At 52.4% G+C, this 25,055-nt stretch overlaps 10 protein-coding genes across 10 annotated transcripts; 3 read left to right on the top strand and 7 right to left on the bottom strand.

Moving 5' to 3' along the window:
* Positions 1-151: 151 nt before the first annotated feature.
* Positions 152-463, top strand: PG997_011388 (uncharacterized protein; the record flags this gene model as incomplete). Its single annotated transcript, XM_066815703.1, has 1 exon — positions 152-463. One exon carries the CDS (start codon positions 152-154, stop codon positions 461-463), a length of 312 nt encoding a protein of 103 aa, XP_066664993.1.
* A 687-nt stretch (positions 464-1,150) lies between these two features.
* PG997_011387 (endo-beta-1-4-glucanase D) lies at positions 1,151-2,307 on the bottom strand (the record flags this gene model as incomplete). Its single annotated transcript, XM_066815702.1, has 4 exons — positions 1,151-1,471; positions 1,546-1,626; positions 1,693-1,870; positions 1,937-2,307. The coding sequence occupies 4 exons, from the start codon at positions 2,305-2,307 to the stop codon at positions 1,151-1,153; spliced, it is 951 nt and encodes a 316-aa protein (XP_066664992.1).
* Positions 2,308-5,846: 3,539 nt separating this feature from the next.
* On the bottom strand, positions 5,847-8,218 carry PG997_011386 (uncharacterized protein; the record flags this gene model as incomplete). Its single annotated transcript, XM_066815701.1, has 5 exons — positions 5,847-6,273; positions 6,345-6,378; positions 6,443-7,550; positions 7,606-8,028; positions 8,093-8,218. 5 exons carry the CDS (start codon positions 8,216-8,218, stop codon positions 5,847-5,849), a joined length of 2,118 nt encoding a protein of 705 aa, XP_066664991.1.
* Positions 8,219-9,462: 1,244 nt separating this feature from the next.
* PG997_011385 (uncharacterized protein) lies at positions 9,463-10,069 on the bottom strand (the record flags this gene model as incomplete). Its single annotated transcript, XM_066815700.1, is given in 2 exon segments — positions 9,463-9,805; positions 9,819-10,069. 2 exon segments carry the CDS (start codon positions 10,067-10,069, stop codon positions 9,463-9,465), a joined length of 594 nt encoding a protein of 197 aa, XP_066664990.1.
* Positions 10,070-10,374: 305 nt separating this feature from the next.
* On the bottom strand, positions 10,375-11,965 carry PG997_011384 (uncharacterized protein; the record flags this gene model as incomplete). The annotated part of the gene is made up of 2 exons (XM_066815699.1): positions 10,375-11,349; positions 11,513-11,965. 2 exons carry the CDS (start codon positions 11,963-11,965, stop codon positions 10,375-10,377), a joined length of 1,428 nt encoding a protein of 475 aa, XP_066664989.1.
* A 1,347-nt stretch (positions 11,966-13,312) lies between these two features.
* Positions 13,313-13,581, bottom strand: PG997_011383 (uncharacterized protein; the record flags this gene model as incomplete). The annotated part of the gene is made up of 2 exons (XM_066815698.1): positions 13,313-13,493; positions 13,514-13,581. 2 exons carry the CDS (start codon positions 13,579-13,581, stop codon positions 13,313-13,315), a joined length of 249 nt encoding a protein of 82 aa, XP_066664988.1.
* Positions 13,582-14,594: 1,013 nt separating this feature from the next.
* Positions 14,595-16,218, bottom strand: PG997_011382 (Tubulin gamma chain; the record flags this gene model as incomplete). The annotated part of the gene is made up of 4 exons (XM_066815697.1): positions 14,595-14,825; positions 14,881-15,273; positions 15,345-15,984; positions 16,211-16,218. 4 exons carry the CDS (start codon positions 16,216-16,218, stop codon positions 14,595-14,597), a joined length of 1,272 nt encoding a protein of 423 aa, XP_066664987.1.
* A 1,646-nt stretch (positions 16,219-17,864) lies between these two features.
* PG997_011381 (uncharacterized protein) lies at positions 17,865-19,302 on the top strand (the record flags this gene model as incomplete). Its single annotated transcript, XM_066815696.1, has 3 exons — positions 17,865-18,514; positions 18,553-18,850; positions 18,901-19,302. The coding sequence occupies 3 exons, from the start codon at positions 17,865-17,867 to the stop codon at positions 19,300-19,302; spliced, it is 1,350 nt and encodes a 449-aa protein (XP_066664986.1).
* A 1,857-nt stretch (positions 19,303-21,159) lies between these two features.
* Positions 21,160-22,300, top strand: PG997_011380 (uncharacterized protein; the record flags this gene model as incomplete). The annotated part of the gene is made up of 2 exons (XM_066815695.1): positions 21,160-21,414; positions 21,482-22,300. The coding sequence occupies 2 exons, from the start codon at positions 21,160-21,162 to the stop codon at positions 22,298-22,300; spliced, it is 1,074 nt and encodes a 357-aa protein (XP_066664985.1).
* Positions 22,301-22,581: 281 nt separating this feature from the next.
* Positions 22,582-24,754, bottom strand: PG997_011379 (uncharacterized protein; the record flags this gene model as incomplete). Its single annotated transcript, XM_066815694.1, has 5 exons — positions 22,582-22,768; positions 22,810-22,861; positions 22,922-23,574; positions 23,802-23,955; positions 23,998-24,754. The coding sequence occupies 5 exons, from the start codon at positions 24,752-24,754 to the stop codon at positions 22,582-22,584; spliced, it is 1,803 nt and encodes a 600-aa protein (XP_066664984.1).
* Between the last annotated feature and the right edge of the window lie 301 nt (positions 24,755-25,055).

Genomic DNA, 25,055 nt, shown 5'->3' with positions numbered 1-25,055 from the left:
CGGGAGCAGAACCCTAAAATATATGTCGAAAGATCCTTCTTGGACAGCCACACACACACACAATATCCAAAGATTCGCCAGCAGCAGGTCCTGTCAACCGACTCCCGCCTTTTCATTCCAGCAAGCCGCATAGTCAGATCAAGCCAACACCATGGAAGTAAACAAGCACCGTACTTTCACAAGCCCATGGCCCGGTATGAGCCGGTTCTGTCTCGGCATGGCCGCCATAGCGTTTACATCCATTCTCATGGCCCGCCACCACCGCGACCAGACATTCGAGCCACGCGTGTCAGTTGGAGAGTATGCCTTCTTCTGGGCGAAGCTGATCGGAGCCTTCGCCCAGGCGGCTCTGTTGGTTATCCATGGAGACTTGTTCCCCTTTGAACCCTTCGGGGGCATATTCAGTATGAGCAAAAGCACGGCGGCAATTTCTACCGGGCCTCGCCTGTCTGCGCAGGGATAGTGGGCGTATGCGCCGTGCTCTTGTACAATATCGTGTTTGGTGGCCAAGATTTCCCGCAATACTTCTGGGCCTACCAGGCTGAGATGTGGTTTTGGATTTGCTACCGGGGTGAATGGTGGACCGCACTACTGGGGTGCATAATGGAAGATTTGGGATGCTGAACGGAGTCTCTCGCGTGTCGGAGTATCGAGGGAACACTCCCTAGAATCACATGCGGCACAAACACTGGTCCTGCACTTTTCTCTCTAGGGGAATCCTCTAGCCAAACCATGATTCTAGACTACCTCAAGTGTTTACACACCAGGAGTACTGCCGCGATACGCTATTAGTAAATAGCCCATCGCAATCAGCCAACGAATGCTCTTCTCTAATAACACTTCTAATACTCTCATCTCAAGGATAATGAAATCTTCTCTTCCCGTTTATCAATAGATTACTGGCATTGCGAGTAGTATTCATTGCTCACAACGCACTTGTAAGACCCCGAGCACGCCGTGCAGCCCTTGAAGTCCTTGCCGCCGCACTGCCCCCACTGAGCCACGGGGCTGCAACCGCCTCCCTGCCCTGGACTGGTCGTAGTGGTAGGCGCTGGCGCCTTGGTGGACGTGACGATGGTGGTTGGGGCCGCTTTCGTGGTGGTGGGCGCGGGGTTGTTACCGGCGGCACCGCAGGTGAAGGGATCGGGGCCTAAGGTGAAGCAAAACAAATCATCATTAGCTGGCTCTTGGATACCTGGTGCAGGTTGTCGATGAGGGGCAGCGGCTTGGGGCCGGGGGGCAGGCGGGACTGCGTGGAGCGCGTCCAGAGGTATTTGGCCAGCAGCAGGACGCAGACGACCGCGAGGGCCAGGGGCAGGGAAATGAGAGACGGCATCGGATTCTCATCATGGCTATGTATGTTCTTTCGGGAGAGGTGTTTGAGAGTGAGGAAGTCTGGGGTCTTACCGGGAATCACGTAGCTACTACTCCCCATGGAGTAAATGTTGATCAGCAGACCTGGGTCGTTTGCCTATGTAAATCGTATTTGTGTCAGCGGTCGATGATGCGGGTTGTGTAGCAAGAGAAATAACAGAGTTAGCATACCTTGTAGATGCCTGGGATACTGTATGTCTGCGGAGACGCAGTGGCCTTTCCTCCCTTGATGTTGATCTGGGCACATTCCATCTAAGAGCGATCCCATGTCAGTAAGAGCATCAAACCGGGTAGAGAAACGTGTGGTAAATGACTTACGTAAAGCTGGGCACCACCAGAAGATCCAGCAGCGTGCAGAGCAATCATCTCAGCTCGGAGGAGGTACTGTCCATCCGCCAAACAGTCCGGGATCTTGATGGAGTGAAGACCGCCGTTCTCGATAACCTTGGAGGTACCCCAAACGCCGCCACTGAGGCCATCCTGCTGGATCTTGAACCTGATGAAACCACTTGGATCAGTTCCGCGCGCTCATCGAGAGTAGGCGCAAAGAATTTCCACTTACCAGCCATTCCCCGGCCCCGCAGCCGACGTAGCACTATCCACCTTCTTCAAGTACGCCAGCGTCGGCCCCTTGTGCGAAGCATCCATGACATCGTCCGCGCCCGACGTCAGCGTGTGCCGCCAGACGGCGGTCACCGTGCTGCCGGCCTGGACGTCGATGATCTTGTCCGAGGGCGTCGTCGGGTTCGGCGGCCCGTTGCACGCGAGCGAGTCCGAGCTCACGTCCTGGATCGGCCCGTCGTACGACGGCGTCCGGATCCCGTGCGACACCGGGTACGTCGTGCCGCCGCTCTCGAGCTGGACGAAGATGGTGTGGGCCGAGGCCAGCGAGGCGACGCTGGCCGCAAGGCTGAGGATGGCGTTGGTTCGCATCGTTGTGTGAGCGTTCGGCTCGGGTCAGGGGAGAGAAGCTGCTGTTCGGGTAGAGGTATGGTTTGGTGGACTTCAGGTGCTTGAAGGAGAATTGTTCAGATCCTACAGAGAGTGAGGGTAAGGACACGGAGCGAATGGCGAGCATCAGTTATAAATATCGTCAAAGCGAACCACTCAGGCAGGTATGGATGGGTGATCACATCGCGCGTCCCGCCATTCCCACCCTTCCCAACGCAGTCACTTCTGGTGCTGTGCGTCCTATCGTTCCAAGAAAGATTCCTCCAATCGGTGCCGTCTAAGTCATCCCCATCAAGGCTTAGCTTTCCAACCAAGCCCTTCTGGCGGTTCCGTGGGCGCCGAATATGAGGTGACAAGTGTGCAGCAGCGGAGCCCGGAGCCACGACGTCCGGCGTTCGGATTCGGCAAGGCGCCACGGCATCACGCGAGCGAAATTCCGCCGCCAAGTCAAGCCATGCCACGTTCGATGGGCACCACATGGGCTGCAGATGCCTTACCAGACAGGTGGTATTTGACGAACGTTAGTATGGACATGCAGCGCAGTGCAGGTGACATGATGGTTGCTCGTGAGAAACGACGCAGCAGGCGTCTTGGCATATCCACTCCTTCGGCCCCGTGGCCCGGATCTGCGTGCAGACGCGAATGCTTGTATTATCGTCGTCTTCGAAAGCACAACCTAAAGCTGATAAAATGCCGAGCGTTTTGGTTTCTCTTACTTAACTCCAATAGGCCAGGATAATTCATAACAACCACAACAACGTCTGCCACGAGTAGGAACCCACTGCTCGTACGAACGACTGCCGTTTTCTGGTGTCTTATCAATTCTTGCTATCTACAGTTCAACGCCAGCTCAGCGAAGGTAGCTTGGCTGGAGGCAGCTTTTGTTGCAAAACGTCATGTCACATTGTCACGTATCCAGTTCACATATGGTTAATTAGCAATTTGCATATGTCGAACAGTAACAACTCGAATTCACCTAGCAAAAGTCGATATCAGGATGCCAATAATTAAATTGAGAAAACCGGGAAATAATTGACGTGTTCAATCGCTTTGCAGCTGTATTGATTTGTGCGTTTGAGTACTATGTTGTTGCTGCTACTCAAGCTGCAAATGCAAAGATTGAACTAAGTGCCCGCCACCGTCCCTCATGTCACCTCCATGGAGTGTCATGTTGTATGTATGAATATTTCCAATCTCAATGTTTCCAATTTCCCATGCCAAAGTCCCATGTCCCATATCCCAAATCCTCCAATATTTCTATGATGTTCCCGCCTTGTATGTATGTATGTCTTGTTGCCTCGGTGGCTTGCCTTGTAGGTATCGCTCGGTCTTGAAGATTGCTTGGTCTGGTATGTTCATCTTCTAAGTTAGTAATTGATTGAAGGACGAGGAGAAGTGATGAAATAAATATCTTACCTTGAAGGCGGGTGAAGCATCGCTACCATAATCCTTGATGAGAGAAGCTGACTCGGTTTGTTTTGATGACTTGCCCAAGACTCCAAATTCCACATATCAAACAACTGTATTGGACATGATCAAGCGAGCAGTTACCTCTGTCACATTGATCCTCGTGTTCCTGAACCCCAACCATGCCAAAGACGCGTTCCGTGTTGACATTAAATCATCTGAGCTCTGCGGAGGTGCTGTACCGGAGTACGCTCGACTTACGAGATCAGGATGAAGTCGCGATGCGCAGAAGAGCCATTGTGCAGCCACGAGGTGACGCTGGTGTTCTGATTTGCAAAGCTTGCCAAGGTACTGACGAGGTTGGATGGGAGAGGACGTACTGGGGATGTGAGGGCAGGGTAACTGGAGCAAGGCCAGACTTGCTGAAGATGATGTAGTGGAAAAAGGAAGTGAAGGGTGGTCATGTGTGAGAGCTGTGGGAGGAGGAGGGTGGTTAGGTTGATGAATGTCTTACCATGTTGCGAAGGGTTGAGTTAAACTTACAATGTATGGTTGAGTCAGCTTGTGTGAGACGACATCTTGATCATTGCTTCCGATGTTTGTTGTTGAAGGTTGCATGCCAATGTTGTTGTGGTCATGTGGTAGTGTGGTGGTGTACCAAGGCAAGGTTGATGTTGACAAGTGACATGTGTGGTATGGTGTGCCAATGTTGAAGGTGGAAGATGGAAGATGGAAGCAATGATGTGTTGAAGATGAAGATGCTTGATGAAGATGGTACTTGATCAAGTTGGTGAAGGTCCTTGATGAAGAAGGATGATGAAGAAGAGTAATGATGATGAAGGAAGATGATGAAGCTTGTTAGGGAACAGGAAGCTTGATGTTGGTTGAAGTCCCAAGTGTCCAAGGAAGAGGATTGATGTTTGGGTTGCTTGATGATGGAGGGAGGAAGAAGTTGAGAACTGGGGAGAGAAGAACCCTTAAGTAGGTTTCCAGAAGGGCAGAATGGGGTCCACAATCAGTAAACATTGAATGCAAGAGGGCACGACAACATGGCTGGCGATGTCAGGTCCTCAGGCAGAAACAAAATGCAGGGGTGGGGAATTTCCTGATTGGTCCAAAACGTTTCTGGTCCCCTAACCCACAGCAGAGCCGCACCTTACTTGGGTGGGTCAACAGTGACCACCCCGATACCTGATTTTCTGATTGGTCCATTTACTTCAGCTGCCCTCCTCTGAGGCACACCTCGTGTGGATTTTCCTATTGGCTCTCCCCAGATCTGTAACCGAAAATGGTTAAGTGCCTTGGGGCCAGGGAGTGATCCACAGGTACTTGCTACCAGCCGTCTGCTTTGCCTCGCCTCACCTACGCCTCACATTCAGTGCCATATGAGGTGATCTACTGCTACCTACCTAGCTACTGATACGAGCTGGACGTCTCATGCTGTGATGATATGTGCCACTACGCTGTGTAACTCGAGGCTCACTGTTCTCAAGACTAGTGACTTGATAGCCAGCCGCCTTTCTGCGGCATCCTAAATTCATCTATGAACCCTCCATGATGTTCGACGATTCCTTCTGGTTCCCAGAATGCCAGTAATTCAACACGATGTTCTAATGCTTGCTTTCTAAAAGACGAACGAAGCTCTCACCGAGTGTATACTAGCTTAGATACCTGATGTCATTCTTGCTGACCCTTGCCTTCCTCCTGGTACCTGAGAATAGGATGATAGGTAGACAAGAGACACTCGTTGCGATATCGTCTACAGTCCCAATCCAGAATGTGTGCTTGAAGCTCCCTTCGTGACGGTTATTAATGGTCGTTCAAGTTTACTTAGGTCATCGTCCCAGCCATCACCCCAGCCATCACCCTAGCCAAGATTCAAACATTTCCAAACGTGTAACTTGCAGTCACCTCGTTGTTGAATTTGTGTATAGAACGAGTACCATATAGACATGGATAGCACACCGTGCCTTTCCTCGTACGCAAACAGTCAAGTTCATTGATTAATTATATTATTTAACTACTACATTATCGTACTTGGAGTCTTCTAGGTGCTTGCCGTACATGAGATCGCAATCATGGCACCTTTGGTCACACAAGGTTCATTGTGTGCTTCAAAACGGGCTCGTCGCATTGCTAATGCCACTGTAGAAGTTGATCCACTTGAAGATCTCCGTGTGCCAGACCAGGCTGTTCTCGGGCTTGAGTGTCAAGTGATCCTCGTCGGGGAAGCTGAGGAACTTGCTCGGAATGCCCTTGGTCTGGAGCATGTTGAAGAGGAGGATGCCTTCGCTGATGGGCAGGCGGTAGTCGAGTTCGTTGTGCACAACAAAATGGGGAGTCGACCACCGGTCAGAGTACAGCAGCGGGTTCCAGTCGTAGTAGGGCGAGCCGGGAACCATGCCGCTAGCGTTGTAGGGGCCGAGGTAGTCGTGGTTCATAAACCACAGTTCGTCGCTGTTATAGGCGCCCAGGGTTTGCGTGACGCCGTCGTGGGTCACGAGGGACTTGAACCATTGCCCCATCTCCTGTCCGGCGATCCTGTCGAGGTGTTAGCCACATATCCATAGTACTAGCAGGATACGCTGATGGAATAACAGAGGGGTTCTTACCAGTTCGTCATGTATCCACCAAAGGAGGCACCAGCTTCGATGCCACGAGTGGTGTCAACATAGTCAAGCGTCTCGTTGACATACTTCCAAGCGTGAACCAAATCCCAGTAGGGGGTATGAGCCCCATTTTCCAGCGATTGCGTCAGTCAGATTCTGGCCCCAACCGAACGAGGCAGTCGGGTTCGGCGCAACAACAACGTAGCCCTGGTCTGCCCAGGTCTTGAGGTTCCATCGAAGTGACCAAGAGCTTGCCCAGCTTCCTTGAGGACCTCCGTGGACGAGAAATGCGAGGGGGTACTTCTTGGTCTTGTCAAAGCCCTCGGGATAAACGATCCACGCTTGCTGCTTGATCTCGGAGCTGTTGGTGGAGTAGTAGAATTCCGAAACGTCTTCGGGGCCAAGACCAGCAAGTTCGGGGTCTACCTTGTTGGACTGGAAGTAGGTCTTGAGGGGCTCGCCGGTAGTGGAGACGGTGTAGATGTCGCGGCTGGACCAGATCTTGGAGTCCGAGACGATCAGGCCGTCCGGGATGATGTGGAACCCAGTCGGTGTGCCCTCGTCCGTGATGTTCTTTGGTACAAAGTCATCATTGGCCGTCGTCGGAATGGAGAAGATGCGATCACGACCAAGATCGGAAGCTTGGACGAACACGGTCTGGCCATCCTTGGCCCATTCGAGCGAGGCAGGGGAACGGTCCCACTTGCCGGCGAGCTTGGTGATCTCGGCGTTCTTGGCATCAGGGTTGGCAATGTACAGGATTCTACGGTCGGACTCGTAGTTGATACCGTTTTGCTGGAAGTAGGCGATCTTGTCACCCTTGGGTGAGAATTTGGGGCTCGTCGAGTAACCCTCAGCATCTGGGTATGGAGGGGCTCCGCGGGGATTGAGAAGTACGGCATCCTCTGATGATCCTGTGAAAGGGACAAGGTAGAGCGGGGTGCTCGTGTAGTTGGACAGAGGCAGGTCAATATCCTTGGACCTGAAGACGAGCTTGCTTCCGTCTGGTGCTAGATCGTAGTCGCCCGCATCGCCTTCAGTGTCGACTGGGCTCTCAGCACAAGTAACGTTGCAGATGCCAGTGACATAATTGGTCAGTTTGCCATCGAAGGAGAAGCTGTTTCCATTGCCGTAAGTTCCATTGCTGGGAGCTTTACTCTTCAGAGTTCCACCAAACACCGCATATTTTTGCGGCGTAAGCCAGTGATCCTGAAAAACCATCAGCTGTGGTTGCAGAAGTCGTCTAAAACGATCCGGTACTCACCCAGAGTCGGGGATAAATGGAGGTGTAAATGCGACCTGCACTGGCTGGCTTGGTAGCAAACTTCTCATTGTACGCAGTTCCGTTGGGATAAGCCAGGCCCGAGAGAAGGAAGTTGATGTCGCCGGATGAGGTCGACGCCGCCTTGAGGCCGGAAAGCGGAGCTGGGATCGATGCTACGAGCTTGGCATCTCCGACCGCCAAGGCATCACCGGCATACAGGCTTACTCCGCCGTCGTCTTCCGCGTTTGTGCTATTGAGGTACAGGATGGACGAGGACGTAGGGCCAATGAAGACGAACTCCGAGATGGACTCGTCTCCTTCCCAGTCGCTAATGTCACCAGTCTTCAAATCCAGCTTGGCCCACTTGGATGAGGAAGTATGGTTCTCGAAAGAGTACTTGGAGATGGTGAGGAGGGCGAATTCCTAGAGGACGTTAGTCAGGCTCGACCAAGTGGGAAACACAGTGTTGCAGTCATTTGAGACATACGCCAGTAGGGTTGGGAATAGCATCACCGTAGCGGTTTGCCGAGATCATGCCCTCTGGAGTCAGCGCTGCGACACTGGACAAGCCAGCATAGAGCGCTAGCGCGCATGACACGAATCCGCGTCCCATGGTGGTTTTGCTTCTTGAGTCCCTTGTCTTGGATGACAATTGACTGGAGTGAGAGGAAGGAGGTCACTCTTGGTCAAGCTACAGAAAAGGAACCGGAGAGACGGACTCGCAAGGCAAGCACATTATATATGGGCTCAGGTAATGAATGGATAATATGCACCTTCCTGTCTCACCTATCAACGGTCCTTCCTTGGTAATACGACCCAGGGAAGCGGCTCACCACAGGCCCGAAAGCATTACATTACGTCTTTGAAGTTCCCGCCCGTAAGCCGTCGCGCGGGGTACCATGCGGCGTAGGACCCGGAACAGCATCCCCTTGGTGATTATCCAGCGAGGCTGGTCTGACCTGCCTATCGCAATCTGATTCATGAAGTCGCGGCAGGGAAGTAATAAGAGACCTTCCTATTCCGGCCACGATTGAGGGAATAATTGAGATAGCAATAAACGGGAATGGCGCCATTGGATAACGATGTGACGCAGGCTTGGCAGTAACGCCAGGACACCAATTCCGCTTACCGCCTGGCTGCCTGCATGTTCCAATGCATGTATCTAGAAGTCCCGGTGCCGGGATTCGGCTCAGTGCCTCTTCGGTCATGCCATTTTTTTCGTCTTTTGATCCGATGGACGGCAGGCACGTCTGGGTCTCCGTAATCATGAATGGTGGGGAAACGAACACACCAGTCCAAGAGATGTGCCTTTGACTTGGGAGTCTCCGGATCAATCGGATATGAACACCAAAACGTTACAACGCACGAACAAAAGCTTCAATTGTAATATCTCGTATTGGTGGCTGTTGCTACAACTTTTGACATTGGTTGAAGAATGGCGGCTGTCGGGTGTCTCGTCAATATTGTTACTGATCAATCCATGCTGCGGGGACGGTTTTATCGGCCCGGTAACTATTGGGTTACACGGCATAACCCCGCCCTGGAAAGTCAAGCCCGCTCTGACTGTTTTTAGAACATTGTCTGTCAAGAGTGTAAACATCGAGCGTGGTTTTCTATCAGACGAGGAATTGTAATGGTGCAAGAATAAGTCATGAAGGGCTCGAAAGAGTTTGGTCTCCTTCACTGGAAGAAAACCATGCCTCGAATGTATCTGCGGCTTGTACATCCTGCCCCGAAACAGCAGCACGAGATTGCTCCTGTAGAAATGGCAGTGCCTAGGAGTTGGCAATTGACTCCAACGTTAGGCTTGCCAATTGAAGAAACCGCTATATTACACGTACTTAGAACCATGTCTCTTTATCCTTGGATCGCATCTAGATTGGTTTTCCCGATCTTCTGGCCTCTCGCCGCTGCGACTAACCCATCCAGCCAGTCCTGGTGACCTAACAGCATCTTATTCGGCCTCACCTCTGCCAGCTGAGCGACAGGCTTCCCAATTTGGCTTTCCTGGGTCAAGATCCTCACGCGCCCACCCTCGAGGTCCTCAACAAGCCACGCGTGGTAGACTTCGACGCTCTCCTCGGGGTTGGGAGCATCCAGCTTCGCGGACCAGGCGATCCGGCAAGGCTGCTGCTGCTGCTGCTGCTCCCCCTTTTGCTGCTGATGACATTTCTTGAGGCGGCGGCGGCGGGACGCATTCCTCGACGGGACACGTGAGGACGGGGAACCCGAACGTGCTAAACTTGAAGACGTCGCCCTTCTTCAGAATCGGACCGGACTCGGGCTCCGTGATCTGGGACACGTTTTTGTAGTAACTCTCCCACTTGCTGATGTTCGCGAGAAGGTCCCAGATTTGCCGCGCGGTCAAGCCCTTGGCGATGACCTCGTTTGAGACAAAGTTGTCGGTGGTTCCGGGAAGGAAGTGTTCAGGCCAAATGATGGCCGATTGAGTAGGGCCAGCCATGTTGAATTAAACGTGAAGTAGACGGATTTCTAGTAATATTGCGAAGAGTTATCACAGATGGAAACCGTTATAACACCCATACCAGATTCCGGAGACTTTGACGAAGGCTTTACAAATCAAACAGTCATGACGTCAGCACACTTGCGCTGTACCTAACTTGGGAATCAAAGTGATAGAGCCAATGAACATCTCGTAAAGCGGCATGATGTTTTGTCATTTATTAAGTAGATATATACAATGGGTAGGTTGTACTACGGTGACGCTTAGTGACTGCTTTGCTGTGGCAACACAGCTCCATGAACGTGTTAGTCGTCATGCCCTGCCTTCTTCTCCTCATCCCAACTATTGCACTCCGCCAACAGATCCACCATGTCCTCCGTATCCTCGTCCTTGCCGGGCCAGAGCACGTCGCCGCGCCAGACGGCGACGACGTTCATGACGGCGACGAGCACCCAGACCGCGATGAGCACGGCCGTGACGGCGGGCACGACGATGTCCTGGATGGAGGTCGAGTCGATGGCGATGCCAATCTTGTACATGCCCATGGTCAGCCCGGCGTTGGGGAAGATGAAGGCCCACCAGCTGAGCGTGAAGCGCATCTTGCGCGCCCCGCGCAGCGTCGACACGACCGCCTGTGCGCAGAACCAGAAGCCCAGCAGCCACACGAACATGGCGGCCGGTATCGACATGGCCTTCCACAGGTCCCCCGTCGGCACCCCCGAGTGGATGTCGAGGTACGTCGTCGGGATCACCTTGGGCGCCAGCATGCCGAGGCTAGCCAGGGTCGTCGCGGTGTAGCCGGCAGGGCCGACGGCCACGAACATGTCCGGCCTCTTGCTCGGCCGGGGCAGCGCGCCGCTGATGAGCCGGGTGAAGTAGACGGTGTACATGATGAAGGCGAGGGTCCAGCCGAGGCCGGCGAAGAAGATGCCGCCGATGAGCATGGGCGCGGCCGAGTCGACGCGGACGGGCTGGCCGTTGTCCTTGAGGATGACGGCCGCGAGGGGCCCCATGATGATGAAGGGGTACGCGGGCAGGATCCAGGTCGGCATGGCCGCCTTCGCGATCTGCAGCCGCTCCTCGCTGAAGATGACGTGGTACTGGAAGATGACGAGCTGCAGCGCGCTGGCCGCGTAGATCCAGAAGCACGCCTCGAGCAACATGTGCAGCCACAAGGGAGACTCTTCACCGGTGATCCGAATCACCACGGGGACAACATACTGCTGTGTGCCGTATAGTATCAGAGCTATGGAGACCCAGAAGGTGCCATAGAAGAAAGACTGTATTGAAAAGGGGATCTTCGTTAGCCGTTAATCAAAAGGGAGAGTCAAACACCGCTACACTTGAAGTTTTCAATATTGCCATACAATCATCTTATCTCATGTATGCGAACACCCATTTAATATTTTCGGTTTTTTTTTGTTTCGTTATCGCACTTCTTACCTCGTGTGGATGATGAAACGAAGCCTTCAGCGTAGCAGGTCGGATCCAGAACCGGGCACAGATGAGGAAGCTGAACAGGTAAAACAGCAGCAACTCCAGAACGAAGAACGTCTGGCCGACCTTCCGCAGGATGGTGTGACGCAAATCGGTGTCGTAAAAGGGCGACTCCCCGTCCTGGGTCCCGAGCAGCGCGGCGAGGGCGCCCGTCGACATGACGCACTCGAACCACGGCCACGTGAAGTGCGTGATCCGCTCCCGCAGCGACACGTGCGGCGAGGTGAAGCCGTTCTGGCGGCGGTACTCGCTGAGTTGCGAGAGCCGTAAGATCGATTCCACGTCGGACTGGCGTTTCTTGGGGACATACAGGTCGCTGGCTGCCTCTTCGATGCGAAAGCTAGACATTCGCTGCTGGAGTCGCCAGTTCGTCGACCCTGGCCATCTCTGGTTCTCCATCGTTGACGAGTAAAGTAGATAATATGGCCCCCCTTCTTACTAGTATTATCAGGGGCGGGCCCTCTCAGTTGTTGTTGTTGTTTAAGGGGTTGTGATGATGCGAGAGGTCAGAGGCGATGGAACAAATTCATGACTGGATTTGAACATTAAGTAACGTTTGCTTTGCTTGTACATATGCAAGCGGTTCATCATATATATTCTCATTCTCTATTGAGTCAGAAAAGTTTATCCAGCTCGGTTCGTTTTCGCTCCCCCGTTTCGGCGAGTCGGACGAAGCTGTCCGTGCCGGCCGTATCTTCACGATCTTGTCTCGCTATCACCTCATCTTATGGGTTTCAGCTTGCTTGTCAAGTATGGTCTGAAGAGCAGAACCGGTCTCTAGAACAATCAGAACATCGGATATCTTCAGATCCGTGAGGGTTTACGCCGTCGAGAACTTCAGTTTCTGTCATTCCCTCAGCGGGCTACTATACGACCCAGCATGCACATGTTTAACTCCCCTCGCCAGATATCTTTGTTCGAGTCGCATCGCTAAAGTAACTGCTCGTGGGTAGTATGAATCGTAAGCTCCTGCTCTTCACCCCGTAGTTGGAAGTCAAGGGCATACTCAATTGCGGAGGGCCCCCTCGCTCGGACTGGCGAATACGCGTTATCCTTGGCTGACGTGGGTGGCCGGTTGGTTTGTTGCAGTGAAACATGTGGCCCTGGGGAAATTCGCATCCGAACACTTTGGACGCATACTGTCAACCGTACTTTGGACCCGGAAAGTTGTTTCCGACATCACCAGATGAACATACAAGCCTCACTTTGAGGTATCACACGGTGGCTTATGCATATGAAAAGTGAGGCGCAAGCTGTTGGGTATACACAAGATGCAGTCGTCCAATTTTCGCAAATCCACTCTCATTCGAGCGTCTCTTTCGAAACCCGTCACCCAGGCCAACCAGAATGGGATGACTTTTACGAGACTACCTATATAGCAACGCTACGTCATAATTGGAATAAATCGTTGACTCAATTGGGTTCCAGCATATCGGCCACACTATACGACATTTGTTCGTCGACAGAGATTCACGGAGCAGTATTGAGAAGCAGGTGTGTTGTCAGATGTTCTATTGACCCGACTAAAAAATGAGGTATCTCGAGATGTATCATCGATCGAGGTGCCCTATACAATGCAATTCCGTTGCATATATCAAGTTGTTGTCATCATGCCATGTCCCGTAAACGCTAGTGATGTGGTACAATTCCCATTCCCTGTCCGCCTCGCGCCTAGTAGTTGTTCGTTTGCCTTGATGAAATCAAACGCCATAACTTCCTTGGTTGTGTTCGAAGTGAAGAGTGGACTTATTTGGCAGCGGCATCCTTGGGGGGTCCGGACAGGTTGTCCTTGCCCTCGCGCCCGACGTTGCTCAGGTCAGCCTCCTTGGTGGAGGCGGGCTCGCGCAGGCCAGAGGAGGAGCCAGCGCCAGTCGAGACGTCGCTGGAGACGCCGCCGGAGCCGACGTTGGTGGCGGAGCCATCAGCGCTGTTGAAGTCGGACTTGACCGGGGGTCCTCGGGCTTGGGCAGGTTGGAGCGGACCTCCTCGATCTGGTCGGCCTTGGACTGAGTCATTGTGATGGGCTGGCGAGTAGAGTTAGTGACTGGAGTGAAGTAAGGCAGTTCATACCCGCCGATGGTGGGGTATGGCGGGGTGAGTTTGACGGAGCTTGCGAATGACATAGCGCATTGTGAAGCAGGAACATGACTGGGTTTGGCCAAAGGCCGTTGCCATAATGCTGCATTTCCACGATGGCCCAGCCACGGGAGCCGAGCCTCTTGAAGAAGAAGTCGGATCCTAAGAGAGTGCATCGTCGGAAATTGGGCGAAAGGGAAGCAGGCTGTAGAACTTACTGTTTGTGTTGACGTTTGGTTTGGTGGGAATATGGTTGATGGAATAGTATTCCTAGAGTTGTGTTGGTCGTGTGATTGGTTGCTTTGTTTGATGAATTGGAGTGAAAGATCAGAGAGAGAGGTTCTTGCCAGTCCTTATGTATGTAGAGACTTGATGTTGAGCTTCGTTGCGGCTCGACGCGTCCGGAGCTCACCTCCGATTAATCGTGTACATTGACGTCACCAGTACTGACGTCAAGCCTGTGGAGAGCCTCACTTGACACTTGAGCGCTGTGGCGGGGTTGCGGGCAGTAACGCGGGACTATTCAGCAAAACCTTCATTCAGGTACCCAATGCGAGTTACCAATTGACAGCCTTGAGCGTGTCAGCCCGACCTGAAAGCGCTGTTGGCAACCCACTGAAGACGTAATATTGGCCGGCAAAACCGCTCGTCGCTGGGGCCGATCTCGATTTATTGTCGATATTGAGGGGCAACCGACTCTGATAGTGCACGATCTTCGCCCGATTTACACCCATAACCCGGCAATTATGGAATCTACGGTGATGCGAGAACATGATTTTCAGGTTTGTCCTGGCTGAGCTGCAACCAACTCAAAATATCTCACAGATGCTTCTCGAAAAGACTAGCAAACATACAGCTTATTCTACGCCATTCTTGATGCTTAGACAGTTTATTGATATCGTGAATCTAACACCGCCAACGCCATACCATCATTCATTTCAAATTGGCCATTTCAACCGAGTCTTTTGTCTGTCTCGGCACTGGTAGCCTGGCCTCCCTCGTCTGGATTGAGGTAGTTTGCGTCCTCGGCTGCCTCATACTCGGCAATTAAGTCCGTAACAACTTGCCGAGACTCATCAAACTCGTCGAGGTTCTCAGAGAAAGGTGATGTCTTCTTGTAAGCCTCGATGAAGGCATTGCGTTTCCGCATGAAGTCATACGATCGGACTATTCGTTTGAAGAGCTGCAAAGTAATTAGATCGTGTTTGCTCCGGACGCACGCCCGAGATTCTACTTACAGTTGCGATGCTGGTGTGATTTGCCAGCATGAGACCACTGACCCGGTGGCTCATGGGCACGTAAGGGCTGCGCTTTGTCAACGCCACCTGAATGCTGGCAGGGCCCCACGGGATGAAGGTCGCCAGTCTTCGCTCGCGAATACGAAGCAGACTCTTGTGAACATCCGTCGGATCAACCTCGCCCTGGATGACGTTGAGGATGGAAATGTAGCAGCTTTTCTTGCCAGGCTGTGTAGAGACCATGCGATTCTTGGGCTGCAGCAACCTCCGCATAACATCGAGAACTGTAGTCTTCCGCACCGTCTTGGCTTGCTCGACTTGGTCGCCCGTAAAGGGGTATATGCTGTCATCAGGAAATGGCATCGCGGCGTGGGAATCAGCGAGGCGAGAATGCTGACCAAATCATTATGCATGTAGCCGGGGTATCGTAAGGTCGTGGTACTGGCGGACATGACTGTCGAAACCAGCTGGTTCGTTTGCTGGAAAGAGGGCTCTTGTACGTGCAGGCGGTCGGCGGCAATGCTGGATAGAGCACCGTTGTCAAGGACTACCACGGAGTCGGCATTCTGCGTCAGTCGGCGCATCGCGAGGATACTGTTGTACGGGTGAACCACAACGTTATCGCCCGTGGCAGTGGTATCCGGGAAAACCGAGTACGTCTGGATGATCTTCTTGGGGAATCTGTCGTTCATTCGCTCGAGTAGGAACGAGCCCAGGCCTGAACCTGTGCCACCTGCTATAGAGTGAAGCAACATGAATCCCTCCAGAGAATCACTGCCGTCTGCTTCGCGGTCGATCATCTCCATGATTTCCTCGTGCACCAACTCGCCCGTCTGGTATCCATCACCCCAGTTGTTACCGGCTCCTATGCCGTTCTTTCCAACGAAGAAGTTCTCGGGATTGTATATGTTCTTGTACGGGCCGGTCTGTATACCGTTGATGACACGGGGTTCGAGATCGATCAAAACTGCGCGCGGTATGTATCGGGTATCGTCGCTCTGGTAGTAAAAGACATCTTTGCGGTCACCGCCCTCGGTCGCAAAGTCCTCTAGGTTGCCATCTTGGTTGATACCGTGCTCCTGACACAACTGCTGCCAGAATTGACTACCGACTATCAAGAGATGTCAGTACCGATCGGTCCATCGCTTTCTCTGGTACTCGTTTGAGGCCGTCTTGACGTGGACAGTGACGCGGATTAGGTGGGGGTCTAGGTTTCGGATGTAGAGACTGACTGCTGTTGCCGCACTGGCCGGCCTGGATGGTTATAATTTCCCTATGTGATGATCCGTCAGAGCAGGTAATCTAGATGGTGGGTTTCCTGGATGCGTACCTGGGCATCACCGCGACATCGAGCAAGCTCAGAGCAGAGGATGGGGATACTTGAGACCGGTAATTGTCAGGACCAATCCATGCCAACTTCCAGCTTAATTGCACGCGTCTAGAGAGCTGTTTGGGCTTCAACTATCTTATCGCGTAGCGCGTCCTGTACGCTAAACAACATGAAGTACCTCCCACCTCCCGCTGTAAAGTGACGGCGGGGTATTTTTGATAGGCCAATTCGCCTGCCAACTAAACAGGAGGGGTGTCCAGGGCACTGTCCAGGCAGCCAGGGGTGCAATTTGGGTCGCTTAGCTCACATTTTGATTAGCATGTGGCTGTAGGTAGCTCCTGTCAGCGGCAATATGCAACGCAAGCGTAATAATCACATCCAACAGTGTCATACCAATATCACACATCAAATGTGTATTTTTCGCGACCTGAGAGGAGCTGACACGCTTCTATCTGTTTTCTTTCTGCCCACCATATATCCGTAGTAAATATGGAGAGTCACCAACATCCAATGCCTCAACTGCTCTCCTCGTTGCGACATCCTTGATGTCATGGCCTCGTTGAAGCTTTTGTTCGTTCTTGTATCCCATACTTTGCTCACCGGCAGTACCCCGGCTTCAGCCACCAGGCATTTGACAAGATGCGCGACTTGCAAGCGGCGTCCTGATCAGCAGCACTCCTTGTTACCGTATAAGGACTATCAAACAACCACGATCATGGCCTCGGGAACGAGTCCGACGTCAATTTGGGTAGGATTCTTGTTTCAGGGTCCTGGATTGAGTCTAGCAAATCAAACAAATCAAACCACCAGCCAACAAGGGTCATCGTGATGGTCCTAATGCAACGACAATGTGGTATGAATACTGGGCCACGGCACTTTGACGGCAATAATGCAGCCCGCTATAGTGAGGATGGGCGCCGGCAACCCTTGCAATATCACCTTTGACAGCTCGAACCTACTGTAAACGCTGTCGACGCTGCAGAGCACCCTTCATACATAAGGGTAACCCAATCGCCGCGGACCCAAACGAATTCACCCCCTCGGTTCACCATGTCAGCCCCCGCGCGTTTTGTCTTGTTGTTGTCGCACTTTTTGGGCAGAGACAGATCCAGCCTCCAACCTGCTAATTCGGCCAATTATCATGGCTGACTAGTCCCTGTCGCGGGCTCTGTCTGGGTGTGTCTTGAGTCGACCTTCTAGACCACGAGAGGGCATCGACTGCCGTTTTTACTCATTATTATATTTCGCCCTTGATAAGAGTCAATTTCCCCCTACTTTGTGTATTACTTACTGCGTACCTTACGTACAGACTCCCACCAGTGGGCTCATTGGCGTTTTTCTTCTACTTCTTTTTCTTTTGACTTTTATTAACCGCTCTGGCTATTCCATTGCCGCGGAATTTCTGCTTAATTCTAATCCTCTAACACACCCGTCCCATACGAAACGATACGCGGATATTTTCTACCTGTAACTCGTCGATCGGGCATTTGTCTTGTTTCCCGCCCCCACATCCAATCAGTTGCAGGGTCCGGCTCAATCCAAGTGCCCAGGCGCTGCTGCAGGAGACAGGAGAAGCAGGGACGGGCTTTAGTGCGCTAAACAACACTCGAGCCCAGGCCGGGCCCATTGCCCAGAGTCAGCATGCAGGACCAAAATGTGGCAGCGGCACCCTTTTTCGAGATCCGCCAGCATTTCTGGATCCTCTAGTCGTCGCAACAACAACAACGGCCACAGCAGCAACAGCCTTACCGCCAACCACCCCGGCCAACGATCCAGACCCAGCACCAGCCACGGCGAGCACGAAGGATCCGCACAGCCCGCGAAAGAGAGGCCCCGGCTCCTCGCCAAGGACCGCGACCGCAAACCTTCCTTCTCAGGCCTCGTGCGCCGGGCCTCATTCTCGGGGAAGCGCCGCGGCAGCGTATCGAACGGGAGTGCGGGGGGACAGAATATAGTCGACGACACTGCACCGCCTGCCCTTCCCGAGCACGCCCTCGCCAATGCTGCCAAGTTCTCGAAAGAGTACGAGAATACTGCAGCACCATCGCCTGCCTCCGTCGACTCGTTCAGCAGAATGCTGAGCCGCAGCACTGCACCCACCTCGAATGGATACAGTAACGCCGCTCTGTCGCCGCCGCCGCCAATGGAAAGAGGAGGCTCTGTGAGCGCCCAGGGAGGATTGGGGCCGCAGAGTGAAAGTTCTATAATATTTCAGCACATCCAAGAGATTGCGAATAAGAGGATATCTACATTGGACTACTTACGCAAGGCGTACGCAAACCCTCTCGCCTGCATGCATGTGGTGTAAGGGAGTTATTTTTCGCTAACTATTTCCCTCGTAGCCACGAAGGTCGCGTTTACTGGTTCAACACATTGCTTTTCGACAAACCTGACTTGGCTCGCATGCCCTACTTCGACTCACGGAAACTGGCGCGTCGCGCAACCAATTACCTCCTCCTCGGACTCTCCTTACCTACCGTTATCGACCTCAATTCGTCCACGCCGCTCGAGTTCCTCCGGTCTCTCAACACCCTTCTCAACGAGTTTGAGTCCTTTCAACAGATCCACACCGAGAACGGCATCAATGCCTCCTCGCTCTCTCGCGCGCGCTTGCCCCAGATGTTCCGCCGCGGCCCGGGGGTAGAGGGCGAAGGACCTCGGGCGCCGGCGACCTGGGGTACATCCCCGAGGGGGGCGGCGAAGGCGGCACCATGGGCGGCAGCGGCGGTCTCGGGAACCAGACGCCCACGTCGGTCATCTCGTTTGGACTGGGCGGCGAGGGCAACGACCTGCTTCCCGGGGAGGAGTACACGCATCTGCTCACGCCCAGTCTGCCCTTCGACCCAGACTTCTTCGAGACGTTTGCTACGCTTTGTGATGTGCTTATCGACTGCTACACGAGGCTCATGAGCTTGATACCCAGCGCCCGGGAGTGCACGCCGCCCATCGCGGAGCTCTTCACCAAGGCTGACGCCAGGGTGCGCAAGATCATCATCCAGGGCGTGGTCAAGGAGTTTGAAGACTCGAGTCGGGCTGGGCTCAAACAAGAGGTCAGCAACGTCAGTAAGGTCGTTTTGGGAGGGTTGATGTAAGAAGGATGAATACCACGTAGTGTCGGGATGGGATGGGACCGGACTGGAGATATGTGTCTTTGGGTGGGCAGCGATTTACTCTTGGTGCGAAGGGATAACGGCGTTAGATGAGGGCATATCAGGGACGTTACTATATCACGAAAATCATTGTATATACGATGGAGGGCACACATCCAACTTTATATACAGTTGCTCAGTACAGAGAATCCAAGTTAACTTGTAAATGTTTCATTTCAATCGTTGTACTATGGTCTTCAGGTTGTCACGTATGGAACGGTGGAAGATGTAATAAAGTTAAGCATATGTTTGCATTGTACGTGTTGTATTCTTTCTGAAAACATGTATCTCAACTATCTAGGGGATTGGGAAAAGACAACCTGACACTTGCCAAATATGTCTGCATATTATTCAACCAGAAGGATGAATGTTCATCAGATACCATAACGCATTTGTTGGTCGTCGTCGACACTTTGTGTCTCGGTGCTTGACTCTATAAATGGTTCTCATCACATGAACGTAAAACCCCCAGTGCCCGCTTGTTGAGTGCAGAAGAGCGTCGAAACGCATCAGACCAGAGTGATGAAAGGGGGACTTCCCACGAAGCCCAGAGTGTAAAACATATCAGATCCGAAGCGTTCCTCGGCACCTTCAATCCTCGACAAAAATCAAGAATATGATTTGAAGCCCCCCTCGCACCAAGAATAAGCCCCGTCGAGTTGCCACCAGCTTCAACACGAGGTTGAAGACCGGAGGTAATCGCATAACTTTTGGATCTCGACTAGATGGTTCCCAACCCAGCCTTGTAGCACCTCCCTCCCGACTCCAGGCGGCCAGAAAGTCACCATCCGCACCGTCACACGATCGTCACAAACCCTCAGCCCGACACGAGAAGAGGCGGACTCATATCTTCGTCCGTTGGGGCTCAACCCGCCGTAGCCAAGAGATGCGACATTGCGCAGCAGAAACGAATGATTTTGGGATAACAATCCGGGGCAGAGAAGGGAAAGGGAAGAAAGGCGAGAGGTACGGTAAGCCGCTGTGCTTTTATGGCGGCGCGTTTCCGCTCTTCTTTTCTTGCAAAAGCAAGAAAAGGTGTCCGGGGACTTTCTCCCAAAGCTTTGTTCTGGAGGGAGAGACCTGTGAAGATCTCTCTGTGTGTAGCTTCGATAGCGATTTTTCGGACGAGGGGTGGCTTGAGGGAGAAAGGAAAGAGAAGGAAAGGCCTTTGGGAGAGCTTGGTTGAATTTTTATACAGAAATTTCAGAATGGACCTGAAGCTTAGGTGGGTCCGCCTGCCTCAAGAATCCACTAAACTTTTGCATGAGGCAGGCAGGCATGTATGCAGATAGGCGGCATAATGTAACTACTTGATAATGATCAGAGGAATAGAATGAGTACACCTCCCATCTAAGATGCAAGTATTAAAAAGACCGGTATAAAATTATAAATGCAGTTCTTTCTATGTGATCACGTATGCCAGTGGAATCCTTTGCGTCTTGTCCATATGCCAGAAAGGCCAACCTGTAAGCATTGTCATATTCAGCGGGCTGGAATGCACCTATCAGGTATAAGTACCTGCCCAGCTCCGCCGGTTCGAGTCTTATCGTTTATCCGGGTGCTACTCCCTTACCTTAATTTTTGGTCAATTGAAAGCTCCCAACCTACGCGATTGACCTGGCGCGACGAGGGTTTCTAAGTTGGTTAGGCCTACGACCGAGACAACAGCCTCGCATTTCAAATTCTTAGGAGCATCATCACTTCAGCAACATCCTTAAACGCAACCCACTGAACTTCCGCGGAGTCACTTCGCCCAAGATAGCGTCTTCCCAGAGGAAACTTTAGAAGCAATTCAGCAAGATGTCGCTGTTCGGCTCTGCTGCTCCTGCGGCGTCCTCGACCAACACCCAGGGCGACCTGTCCAAGGACGTCGCTCTCAACCAGCCTCCCGAGGACACAGTCACCGACCTCGTCTTCTCTCCTACCGCCGAGATTTTGGCCGTCTCTAGTTGGGACAAGAAGGTGCGCGTGTACGAGATCGACAATTCGGGACAAAGTCAAGGAAAACATGCCTACGACCACGATGCCCCTGTGTTCAGTGTCGACTTCTCCAAAGTAAGTTTCTCCTGGGGGACTTTTTCTACTTCTCCTTCCTGCCAGCATGCTTACATGACCCGTACAGGATGGCTCGAAGCTTGTATCCGCCGGCGCCGATAAAATGGCCAAGCTCTGCGACCTCGGCGGTAACCTCCAAGCGCAACAAGTAGCCGCCCACGACCAACCCATCAAGTGCGCCAAGTTCTTCGAGTCACCACAGTCGAATAGCACCATGTTGGTCACTGGAAGCTGGGACAAGACAATCAAATATTGGGATCTTCGACAGAGCACGCCCGTCGGCACCGTCACCGCGCAGGAGCGAATCTACTCGATGGACGTCCGCAACAACCTGCTCGTTATCGGCACCGCAGACCGCTACATCAACGTCGTGAACCTACAGGATCCCCTCAAATTTTACAAGACGATCCAGAGTCCACTGAAGTGGCAGACACGGGTCGTCAGCTGCTTCACCGACGCCTCAGGTTTCGCGGTGGGTTCTATTGAGGGCCGCTGCGCCATCCAGTACGTCGAGGAGAAGGACGCGACTTCGAACTTCAGCTTCAAGTGCCACCGTGACCCGCCGCAGGGTAATGTCACCAACGTCTACAGCGTAAACGATATTTCATTCCACCCGCAGCACGGCACCTTCTCGACGGCCGGTAGCGACGGCACCTTCCACTTCTGGGACAAGGACGCTAAGCACCGTCTCAAGGGCTACCCGACCGTGGGCGGCAGCATCGTGGCCACCACCTTCAACAACTCGGGCAGCATCTTCGCCTACGCCGTCGGCTACGACTGGAGCAAGGGCCACCAGGGCAACAACCCCCAGTACCCGAACAAGGTCATGCTGCACCCTGTCCAGGGCGACGAGTGCAAGCCGCGCCCGAGCGTGAAGAAGCGATAGAAGAGCAACGGCGTGCTACGGATCCAGGATTTGGTGTAATCTGTCGTTTGGATCGGCCCTTAATACAAAAAGAAACAGCGGAATTCACACACGGCAGAGGCGTTTACGGATTATGGCATGAGAAATGATTTTAGTTGCAGTCGTCGCAGAAGCAGTTTGCTTGCCTCCATAGGAATACCATTTGTCATAGAGATTCTTTGTTTGTTCTGTGACTACTAGGCTAACCTGGCTCATCGTATTTGTTCCGTGATACTGCACCACCGCCGCCTTAAGGCTATTTATCAGAACTCGATCTTTGAGCACAGTCTCTTGCCCATTTCATATTCGTTTGATCGCCGACCCCTGCGAGCTTGGAGAGTGAAGTCCTCGTCAAGATCAATATTGTTTCGAGGCGAAGCGCGCCTGCTGCTGCTGGGGCGGCTTCTATACACCAGTGAGCCGGAGGCAGATTCTTGAGCTCCCATGGTGCTAATATTCTGTCTTAATGGTAGATGACCGCGGTCGCTCACTATTGATTGAAAGACTGACTTGACTGATGCGTGTCTGAATTCCGAGATTCCACTGTATCATATTAGCACATGTCCTGTTAGATATTTCTCATCAGTGGCGGGGTTCAGTTACCTCCGAGTTCCGAATTGCCAAGTGTCATTAGAGCTGGAAGTGATGCTGTTGAGGAAGGCTGGTTCTTCGTCATATCCTCTTCGGAATCCTTCGATAGACGAGGTTCAGGAGTTGATGTTACCTCATGGAGTATCGATGACCCAACAGATCTGGATGCGTTTTGGCTTTCTATATCTAGATTCATGCCATCGCCAACAATACTCTGGGCTAACCCAAGTACATCATCTTTATAACCCAGAGTTCTGCTAGAATCCAGCTTTAAGAGGTCTTCAAACAGCTTCTTCAAGGCTCCATGATCAAGCTTCATCTTCTTCACAAGTCTTTCCACTTCATTGGCTTTACCATGTTCCACAGAACTGAACAGTTGTCGGGCGACGGCATCTTTTACGGAAGCTTCCAGGCTTTTGGTAGATATGGCTTGCTTGATGAAACTTTCCCTCCTATATAGATCATGCTGTCCCAGATCCAAGAAAGTGGCAAAAGGGAGAGGTATGGAGATCATCGCATCGTGCCAAATGTGCTGGCGGGCCTGCTGCATGAAATCGGAAAGGGGACAATGTAAGCAAAGCCGGGAGATGTCGCTGTCACCGAACCGATAAGGATATTGTTCGACTCCTTGACCACCCAAGACCCGGAATCCCCAATATTTAGTGCTATCGGGTAGTCAATAGAGTATCGTCAATTCGCGCCAGAAGAGCTATGTAAAAGATTCTTACATTCATCGTTTGGCAGCCTGACAGTCCACACTTCTTGCGAGACTGCATTTTCGCGCACCAGGAAGGAGAAGTTACAGGACAACATCCCCATCTTGATTCTACCCGCAGACGAAAGAATCAAAACAGGAAACAGATCTGGCTCTTCAAGAAAGTCTACAACATACCGCAGTTCTGCCCTAGAGTCCGATTGAGGCAAGACATAAGAATTCGGGCGCTTATCTGGCCAGGGTACGGGAATCAGTGCCCATTCGCCGAACCGTACAAACCGTTCCTTGGACGGGCACCAAAGGAGGGTGTCATCGTTCCCAGCTGGCGGGTCTAATGAGTATATTGTCTTGGTGTCTCAGTTGTCGGTCACACCCTTGTTCGCCCAGCTGTCTACGACGAGAGGCAGCTCTGCGTCTGATTTGTTCTCGGTCGCGACGAAAGTGTTTGGAATCGTATTCGAACCTTGATGGTATTCTTTTTCATCATGAACAATCGTAACCGCGTATGAGCGCCCTTCAACTTCGATAAAACCGCCAATTGTCGCAGTAGCCGTTTGGGTGTTATCGTCCACGGTGGTTTTCGAGACAAGGGTACTTCCGACTGAGCCACCACGGATCTCGAAGGTTGTGTGCGGGCGATCAGCACCCACGAGGCGAATGAGGGAAGTACTGTAGCACAGCTTGAGAGGATCGCAATGAACCCGGCAGTGCGATTGTGTCAGAACTTGGTGGAAACGAGTCACTTCATATTGGCTTCTTAGCCCGCTAAGGCAAATGCGTGCTTCGGACGTTGCGGAAGAATTCGCGACGGTCGAGCGAAGTAAGACGAGGAAGACGCTAAGTATTGGTCTCGCTATTGTAGGGAACAATTCGGTGTAGTTGTTTCGAAGAAAACTGTTGAAGCGCCGGAGGCTATCGATCTGAAGAGGGGTGAAATCGGCGTCTCGGTTCGCTACGAGGTTGATCGACGAGGCGCGAGTGAGCGTCGTCAGCCTCTCCTCTAGATTCAATCGGACAGCTACATGGACTTCGTCCATCTCCTGGCTATACCTAGATTCGGTGAATGATGCCTGCTTCCAACCAGTGTTAGCTTTGCGAAGCTGCGGATACAGAATCATGAAAACGCACATCTGATGAGGCCACGGCCACTGCGGTCGCAGCTCTTGGCGTAGTATCGCACTGCAGTCCAGGTTTCCCGAACGTACCCCCAAAACGAAGTTAAAAACTGTTAGATGTTGCTGCTTGGGGCCTTGATGCGTAATTGGTGGACAATATAAAATGAATTAACTTGGTGGATTATTTACAAGTGTCATGGCTAACTGTCAAGCAGTGACATGTAACAAGTTGAATTGCTAGACACATGTATAAATGCCCACAGGACTTGACCGAACTTCCGGTCAGACATAAGAATAAACTGCTTTGGTGTATTTC

This window comes from Apiospora hydei (assembly GCF_038363865.1).
Source record: "Apiospora hydei strain CBS 114990 chromosome Unknown utg000008l_segment0_segment0, whole genome shotgun sequence".
NCBI lineage: Eukaryota > Fungi > Ascomycota > Sordariomycetes > Amphisphaeriales > Apiosporaceae > Apiospora > Apiospora hydei.
This window is presented reverse-complemented; position numbering and strand designations above follow the sequence as displayed.